The sequence below is a fragment of the Pseudorasbora parva genome, chromosome 9, assembly GCF_024679245.1.
Source record: "Pseudorasbora parva isolate DD20220531a chromosome 9, ASM2467924v1, whole genome shotgun sequence".
Lineage (NCBI taxonomy): Eukaryota > Metazoa > Chordata > Actinopteri > Cypriniformes > Gobionidae > Pseudorasbora > Pseudorasbora parva.
The window spans coordinates 48,223,816-48,234,017 of NC_090180.1; the positions used below are offsets into that span (position 1 = coordinate 48,223,816).

The window sequence follows — 10,202 nt, forward strand, 5'->3', positions numbered from 1 at the left end:
GGACGTTTGATGGAGTATTTCTGTGTCAAAAATACTCCTTCCGGTTTCTCACAAGTTTCGGAGAGTTTTTTTCGAGTATGGGTCGGCTTGACGTTAATAGAGCGGAAGGTCCTTGTACGGGCCGTACGGGCTCTTCTCCCGGTAGGGTGCGCGCGCGCGTGACTAGAGCGAGAGAGGAAACGCACGCCTATACACACTCTCAGCTGCAGATCCAGTCGTCCGTGAACACTTCTGTCGTTATAGTCCGCGCCGCGCTCCACTTTATTCCTCTGGGTGACGTCGAGCGACTTCATCGCTTCAGCACAGCATTCTGGGAAGGCAGCGCTGCATTTGAACCGATTTGAACGCAGAAATGACGGGAAGCTTCACAACATCGCTTCAGTCGCGTCGCAAAGTGGATCTCCACGGTCACTGCTGTCAGGACTTCACCAAATCATACCAAAGAAGTGTGTTTCTGACGGAGCGGTCCCAGCGATAAAGGTTCGGTCCTGCTTTGGAAGCAGCCGGTGAGTTAAACTGCTTCAGATGTCTGTGCTGTCGGCTATCGTCGCGTGAGTAAACATCAGTAAACGACACGATCGCGTGCTTCGTCATTCAAATGCGCTAACGGACTCCATTGTTGTTCTGTATAACGTTACACTAGTCTGACTCTGACGTGCAAAACCGTTTTGCTTGCTACCTCTAAGGTCTAACGTTAGTCACATACAATAGTCCATAAACCAAGTCATGTCCTCATAAACTGCGCGTAAAGACACACAAAGGCCACTAAATACAGTCCATACCACAGAGACGGACATCCTGATGTTGCCGTTTCTCCTGTTCGATTTATTTCAGCCTCCGGATGATTCTGGATCATTATCTGTATTAGCTGAGATAGCGATGGGTTTCTCCACGCTTGAGGACGTCACCGCTTTGCGCGCTTGTGATTCTTTAGCTCCGCCCACACGATACGCCTCCAGGCGCTCGGTTTTTTCCGGAAAGACTCGGTACAGCCCATATTTCTTTTATAAATATGATAAAACTAAAGACTTTTCGGAGATATGAAGGATGCAATACTACTCTATAGGTACTCAAGACTGACATGAGATTGACTGAAACTGAGTGTTTCACCGCCCCTTTAAGAATAATCGATTTTACCACTTCGTCAACATATTCATATTTTTATATCCACTCCCCTAAAGGATTATTAGGAGCACACACTAATACTGTGTTTGACCGCCTTCGCCTTCAGAACTGCCTTAATTCTCCGTGGCATTGATTCACCAAGCTGCTGAAAGCATTCTTTAGAAATGTCGGCCCATATTGATAGGAGAGCATCTTGCAGTTGATGGAGATTTGTGGGATGCACATCCAGGGCACGAAGCTCCCGTTCCACCACATCCCAAAGATGCTCTATTGTGTTGAGATCTGGGGACTGTGGCGGCCATTTTAGTTCAGTCAACTCATTGGCATGTTCAAGAAACCAATCTGAAATGATTGGAGCTTTGTGACATGGTGCATTATCCTGCTGGAAGTAGCCATCAGAGGATGGGCACATGGTGGTCATAAAGGGATGGACATGGTCAGAAACAATGCTCAGGTCGGCCGTGGCATTTAAACGATGCCCAATTGGCACTAAGGGGCCTAAAGTGTGCCAAGAAAATTTCAGTCAAAGTTGCTCTTCTATCAGCTTGAATCAGTCGGCCCATTCTCCTCTGACCTCGAGCATCAACAAGGCATTTTCTCCCACAGGACTGCTGCAGACTGGATGCTCTTCCCGTTTCACACCATTCTTTGTAAACCCTAGAAATGGTTGTGTGTGTAAATCCCAGTAACTGAGCAGATTGTGAAATACTCAGACCGGCCCGTCTGGCACCAACAACCATGCCTCGCTCAAAACGGCTTAAATCTCCTTTCTTTCCAATTCTGACATTCAGTCTGGAGTTCAGGAGATTGTCTTGACCAGGACCACACCCCTAAATGCACTGAAGAACTGCCATGGGATTGGCTGATAAGATAATTGCATTAATGAGAAATTGAACAGGTGTTCCTAATAATCCTTTAGGTGAGTGTGTGTGTGTGTATATATCATCTCACTGTTGATGAATCTCAGTGAAGGGTCAGTGATCGTCGTCCTCTTCTACTGGCCGGAAACAGTGTGTTAAAATCTTCCTAAAAACACTCGATTCAGGTACAAATATTAGAGGAAGTCAGCAGTGATTATCTACAGTTATAATATTTCCCTCTCCTTCCCTTAAAATCATTCATATCGTCGCCTCAGACGATACTCATGTATAAAAATACATCATTTCTGAAACACACACACACACACACACACACAACAGGGAAACAGAGAAACGAGAGTTCTGTCATCATTGGTCACTTCGAACCTGTTCATCTCAAGTCACACCAGATATTATATAATATATGTTAAATCATCCAGGAGCCTCGTTATAAAACACCCATATGATCATATTTCATCCTACGGCAAAATGTAAGGGACAAATTAATAAAAGTCAAAAACTGAACATGTTTGAAATTTAAAACTGAAGAGCATAATCTAACACTGTTTATTGAATGTAAAGATAAATTAACTATCATTAAAATTATTATATGTGCAAATGAGGAGCTCACACACACAGACTCACACACACACTCACTCCCTCACATACTCGCACAATCACACACTGACACTCACACTCAAACACACTCACTCATGCACACAGACTCGCACAATCACACACTGACACTCACACTCAAACACACTCACTCATGCACACACTCATACTCACACACTCAAACACACACTCACACACTGACACACACACAGACTCGCACACTCACACACTGACACTCACACACTCAAACACACACTGACACACACACACTCACTCACTCTCTCACACACTCACTCTCTCACATACTTGCACACTCACTCTCTCACATACTTGCACACTCACTCACTCACTCACTCACTCACTCACACACACACACACACACACACACACACACTCACTCACACACACACACACACACTCGAGGCTCCTGGTTTCTATGATGTGCTGATGTGAATAAAGCCAGAATCTGGTGAACGTTTCCTTCAGGCCTCGTGGGAAATAAAGTCTCGTCTGAAGCGACCGCGTCGGGCTTCGTCCTCGTAAAGTGCGGTTAATGTTGTGCAGTTTCCCTTCGACCCGTCGTCGTGACCCGAGCAGACGGATTTTACCCAAGTGCATTCTGGGTAATCAGGAGCGTCTTCAAGTCAACATGTACAGAAAAAACATCTCATGTCCTTCAGCCGAACAAGCCCATAAATGCCAAACTCGAAACCGCCAGTGTCATTGCCAGATCGTCATGGTGACCGTCCCGGCAACCGTTGCTAAGGCGCTGCGGCTCCGCGCTGACCTCTGACCTGCACTGGAGCAGAGGCATCTGATAGGACGTGGCTCGTTTTTCGGGCCGGTCCGGACTGGACCCATCGCTGGGCCGCTGGCCGTTATAAAGCAGGAGTCGGCCATTATCGTCCTGCTCCAATCGGAAGAGCTCGTACTCCGTATGCGGGAGGCGGATCCCCAACGCCACGCAGCCATTGGTCGAAGTGACATCCTGTTCCACGCCCACCTGCCACGAGCCCGTGACGCCGCACTCGTTTCCATGGAAGACGTTTAGCAGAGACGTGGTTGCCAGATCCATCGGCATCACGCGCATGTGGTTCACTGCAACATTATACGTTTTACATAATAAAAGTCATACAGTAAACATTACAAAAAGTAGCTTTAAAAAGAAATATTGGATTCAATACAATTTATAAAACAAACTTTTTGGCTACAATGATTATTTTTTTCTGAAGCTCCATCTGAATCTGTATTACAACGTTTCAAAGTTATCATCTTTCATGTTCCACAAAAGAAAGAAATAAGGTAAATGGCTCTCTTTATGAATGAGTCATTGAATCATTCACTCGATTCGTTCCAACGGTTGATTCGTTCAGGAATTAAGTCAATGGCTCTCTTTATGGATGAGTCATTGAATCATTCACTCGATTCGTTCCAACGGTTGATTCGTTCAGAAATTAAGTAAATGGCTCTCTTTATGAATGAGTCACTGAATCATTCACTCAATTCGTTCCAACGGTTGATTCGTTCATAAATTAAGTAAATGGCTCTCTTTATGAATGAGTCACTGAATCATTCACTCGATTCGTTCCAACGGTTACTATCAGTTAGTGGCAGTTAGTCATTGAATCATTGACTAATTCATAAAGAGAGCCATTTACTTCATTCCTGAATGAGTCAACCATTGCAACGAATCGAGTGAATGATTTAATGACTCATTCGTAAAGGGAGCCATTTACTTCAACCCTGAATGAATCAACTGTTGGAATGAATCGAGTGAATGATTCAATGACTCATTCATAAAGAGAGCTATTTACTTCAATCCTGAATGACTCAACTGTTGGAACGAGTTGAGTGAATGATTCACTGACTCATTCATAAAGAGAGCCGTTTACTTCATTCCTGAATGAATCAACTCATGAATGAGTAATTAAATCATTCACTCAATGCGTTCCAACGGTTCATTCATTCAGGATTGAAGTAAATGGCTCTCTCTATGAATGAGTCATTCATTCAGAAAAAAAGCACCAGGTGTGGTCGACATGAAATGGCGCTGTGCAGATTAAACCGTGTTTAAAATCAAAGAACCTACCGCAAGTTAAAAGGGTGTGTTTAGGTTTGCAAAGGGGATGAATATTTCCACTAAATTTCCAAAATTTTCCAAAAAAACCTTGGAAAGTTTCCTAAAATTCTGAAGCATTTCAGGAAACTTTGCAACCCTAATTGCATTAAACAATTTTAATTAACACATTAAAATAAAATAGCCGAGCCAAGTGTAAATAAGGAGTTGTGATGTTGGAAGAGTTGAGCTCACCTTTGAAGACGAACTCCGTGCCGCCCATCACGCGTGTGGACTGAAGTCCGCGGCTGTAGCGTCCTCTGGCGTAGATGCTGAATGTGGCGTGTTTGCAGACCGGGTCGGAATAGTGATAATAACGGCCCTCCCACGTGTTGTTGTTGTCGTGGAAGATGAAGTGTCGCGTGAGGAACAGAACCTCGGGCCGGACCTCGCAGCGGCGGGAAGCCCAATGGCCGTGCAGACTCACCGTCAGGTCCGTCCGCGGCGGCAGAACCGGCGGGTGAAAAACGTCAGAACGGGAGACGATACGGCAGGCGATGCAGCTGTGGTCGTGATTCTGAGAACACACAACGCGATTAGATTACTCTGATGTGATTATACTTTCACACGACAAAAACTGTAACTTATTCTTTCAAACGACAAAAACTGTAAATTACTCTTTCAAACGAACAAAAACTGTAAATTACTCTTTCAAACGACAAAAACTGTAAATTATTCTTTCAAACGAACAAAAACTGTAAATTACTCTTTCAAACGACAAAAACTGTAAATTATTCATTCAAACGACAAAAACTGTAAATTATTCTTTCAAACGACAAAAACTGTAAATTACTCTTTCAAACGACAAAAACTGTAAATTATTCTTTCAAACGACAAAACCTGTAAATTACTCATTCAAACGACAAAAACTGTAAATTATTCATTCAAACGACAAAAACTGTAAATTATTCTTTCAAACGACAAAACCTGTAAATTACTCTTTCAAACGACAAAACCTGTAAATTATTCTTTCAAACGACAAAAACTGTAAATTACTCTTTCAAACGACAAAAACTGTAAATTATTCATTCAAACGACAAAAACTGTAAATTACTCTTTCAAACGACAAAAACTGTAAATTACTCTTTCAAACGACAAAACCTGTAAATTACTCTTTCAAACGACAAAAACTGTAAATTACTCTTTCAAACGACAAAAACTGTAAATTATTCATTCAAACGACAAAAACTGTAAATTACTCTTTCAAACGACAAAAACTGTAAATTACTCTTTCAAACGACAAAAACTGTAAATTATTCTTTCAAACGACAAAAACTGTAAATTATTCATTCAAACGACAAAAACTGTAAATTACTCTTTCAAACGACAAAACCTGTAAATTATTCTTTCAAACGACAAAACCTGTAAATTACTCATTCAAACGACAAAAACTGTAAATTATTCATTCAAACGACAAAAACTGTAAATTATTCTTTCAAACGACAAAACCTGTAAATTACTCTTTCAAACGACAAAAACTGTAAATTATTCTTTCAAACGACAAAACCTGTAAATTACTCTTTCAAACGACAAAACCTGTAAATTATTCATTCAAACGACAAAAACTGTAAATTATTCATTCAAACGACAAAAACTGTAAATTATTCATTCAAACGACAAAAACTGTAAATTATTCATTCAAACGACAAAACCTGTAAATTATTCTTTCAAACGACAAAAACTGTAAATTATTCATTCAAACGACAAAACCTGTAAATTATTCTTTCAAACGACAAAAACTGTAAATTATACTTTCAAACGACAAAACCTGTAAATTATACTTTCAAACGTCAAAAACTGTAAATTATTCTTTCAAACGACAAAAACTGTAAATTATTCATTCAAACGACAAAACCTGTAAATTATTCATTCAAACGACAAAACCTGTAAATTATTCTTTCAAGCGACAAAAACTGTAAATTATTCTTTCAAACGACAAAAACTGTAAATTATACTTTCAAACGACAAAAACTGTAAATTATTCTTTCAAACGACAAAACCTGTAAATTATACTTTCAAACGTCAAAAACTGTAAATTATTCTTTCAAACGACAAAAACTGTAAATTATTCATTCAAACGACAAAAACTGTAAATTATTCTTTCAAACGACAAAACCTGTAAATTATTCTTTCAAACGACAAAAACTGTAAATTACTCTTTCAAACGACAAAAACTGTAAATTATTCTTTCAAACGACAAAAACTGTAAATTACTCTTTCAAACGACAAAAACTGTAAATTATACTTTCAAACGTCAAAAACTGTAAATTATTCATTCAAACGACAAAACCTGTAAATTATTCATTCAAACGACAAAAACTGTAAATTATTCTTTCAAGCGACAAAAACTGTAAATTATTCTTTCAAACGACAAAAACTGTAAATTACTCTTTCAAACGACAAAAACTGTAAATTACTCTTTCACACGACAAAAACTGTAAATTATTCTTTCAAACGACAAAAACTGTAAATTATTCTTTCAAACGTCAAAAACTGTAAATTATTCTTTCAAACGACAAAAACTGTAAATTATTCTTTCAAACGACAAAAACTGTAAATTATTCTTTCAAACGACAAAAACTGTAAATTATTCTTTCAAACGTCAAAAACTGTAAATTATTCTTTCAAACGACAAAAACTGTAAATTATACTTTCAAACGACAAAAACTGTAAATTACTCTTTCAAACGACAAAAACTGTAAATTATTCTTTCACACGACAAAAACTGTAAATTACTCTTTCAAACGACAAAAACTGTAAATTACTCTTTCAAACGACAAAAACTGTAAATTATTCTTTCAAACGACAAAACCTGTAAATTACTCTTTCAAACGACAAAAACTGTAAATTACTCTTTCAAACGACAAAAACTGTAAATTACTCTTTCAAACGACAAAAACTGTAAATTATTCATTCAAACGACAAAAACTGTAAATTATTCTTTCAAACGACAAAAACTGTAAATTACTCTTTCAAACGACAAAAACTGTAAATTATTCTTTCAAACGACAAAACCTGTAAATTACTCTTTCAAACGACAAAAACTGTAAATTACTCTTTCAAACGACAAAAACTGTAAATTACTCTTTCACACGACAAAAACTGTAAATTATTCATTCAAACGACAAAAACTGTAAATTATTCTTTCAAACGACAAAACCTGTAAATTACTCTTTCAAACGACAAAACCTGTAAATTATTCTTTCAAACGACAAAAACTGTAAATTACTCTTTCAAACGACAAAAACTGTAAATTATTCATTCAAACGACAAAAACTGTAAATTACTCTTTCAAACGACAAAAACTGTAAATTACTCTTTCAAACGACAAAACCTGTAAATTACTCTTTCAAACGACAAAAACTGTAAATTACTCTTTCAAACGACAAAAACTGTAAATTATTCATTCAAACGACAAAAACTGTAAATTACTCTTTCAAACGACAAAAACTGTAAATTACTCTTTCAAACGACAAAAACTGTAAATTATTCTTTCAAACGACAAAAACTGTAAATTATTCATTCAAACGACAAAAACTGTAAATTACTCTTTCAAACGACAAAACCTGTAAATTATTCTTTCAAACGACAAAACCTGTAAATTACTCATTCAAACGACAAAAACTGTAAATTATTCATTCAAACGACAAAAACTGTAAATTATTCTTTCAAACGACAAAACCTGTAAATTACTCTTTCAAACGACAAAAACTGTAAATTATTCTTTCAAACGACAAAACCTGTAAATTACTCTTTCAAACGACAAAACCTGTAAATTATTCATTCAAACGACAAAAACTGTAAATTATTCATTCAAACGACAAAAACTGTAAATTATTCATTCAAACGACAAAAACTGTAAATTATTCATTCAAACGACAAAACCTGTAAATTATTCTTTCAAACGACAAAAACTGTAAATTATTCATTCAAACGACAAAACCTGTAAATTATTCTTTCAAACGACAAAAACTGTAAATTATACTTTCAAACGACAAAACCTGCAAATTATACTTTCAAACGTCAAAAACTGTAAATTATTCTTTCAAACGACAAAAACTGTAAATTATTCATTCAAACGACAAAACCTGTAAATTATTCATTCAAACGACAAAAACTGTAAATTATTCTTTCAAGCGACAAAAACTGTAAATTATTCTTTCAAACGACAAAAACTGTAAATTATACTTTCAAACGACAAAAACTGTAAATTATTCTTTCAAACGACAAAACCTGTAAATTATACTTTCAAACGTCAAAAACTGTAAATTATTCTTTCAAACGACAAAAACTGTAAATTATTCATTCAAACGACAAAAACTGTAAATTATTCTTTCAAACGACAAAACCTGTAAATTATTCTTTCAAACGACAAAAACTGTAAATTACTCTTTCAAACGACAAAAACTGTAAATTATTCTTTCAAACGACAAAAACTGTAAATTACTCTTTCAAACGACAAAAACTGTAAATTATACTTTCAAACGTCAAAAACTGTAAATTATTCATTCAAACGACAAAACCTGTAAATTATTCATTCAAACGACAAAAACTGTAAATTATTCTTTCAAGCGACAAAAACTGTAAATTATTCTTTCAAACGACAAAAACTGTAAATTACTCTTTCAAACGACAAAAACTGTAAATTACTCTTTCACACGACAAAAACTGTAAATTATTCTTTCAAACGACAAAAACTGTAAATTATTCTTTCAAACGTCAAAAACTGTAAATTATTCTTTCAAACGACAAAAACTGTAAATTATTCTTTCAAACGACAAAAACTGTAAATTATTCTTTCAAACGACAAAAACTGTAAATTATTCTTTCAAACGTCAAAAACTGTAAATTATTCTTTCAAACGACAAAAACTGTAAATTATACTTTCAAACGACAAAAACTGTAAATTACTCTTTCAAACGACAAAAACTGTAAATTATTCTTTCACACGACAAAAACTGTAAATTACTCTTTCAAACGACAAAAACTGTAAATTACTCTTTCAAACGTCAAAAACTGTAAATTATTCTTTCAAACGACAAAAACTGTAAATTATTCTTTCAAACGACAAAAACTGTAAATTCTTTTTTAAATAGTCCTTCCCACATTCATCTTGACTGAGGGGTCTGCAAAACGCAGACTGAACTTCTATTAATACACAATCGATAAAAAGCAACCAGGCAGCACATGACAGAAAACACGCGTGCAGAACAGCATGGCTCTGATCCACCCAGAAAACCACCAATGAACACACTGGCGCTCCCAAAGGCTTCTGGGATACGAATGAGGATTAGTATTCGAGACCCAGCGATGGGATTGCAATCATGTCCGCAGAGAGGCTAAATAAGGAAAGATCTGTTAATGAGGCGCTTTAATGGCAGCGAATGACGTCATGCATCAAAGCGCTTTCTGATGGGATTAAAATGGATGCCACATGCTCGGCCGACGAGGATCCTTCTGTTGTTACAGCTCCAATGTGCTTCTGTGGC

The 10,202-nt window shown here is 36.8% G+C and overlaps 1 protein-coding gene across 1 annotated transcript in view; it reads right to left on the reverse strand.

The window, feature by feature from the left end:
* Positions 1-2,936: 2,936 nt before the first annotated feature.
* LOC137089798 (protein APCDD1-like) overlaps positions 2,937-10,202 on the reverse strand; it is a 32,492-nt gene continuing 25,226 nt past the window's right edge. Inside the window, exons 5-6 of the mRNA XM_067453367.1 lie at positions 4,909-5,230; positions 2,937-3,695 (exon numbers count right to left, since the gene is read on the reverse strand). Of these exons, the coding sequence (XP_067309468.1) occupies positions 3,274-3,695; positions 4,909-5,230 (744 nt within the window). The 3' untranslated portion in view covers positions 2,937-3,273. The remainder of the gene's footprint in view (positions 3,696-4,908; positions 5,231-10,202) is intronic.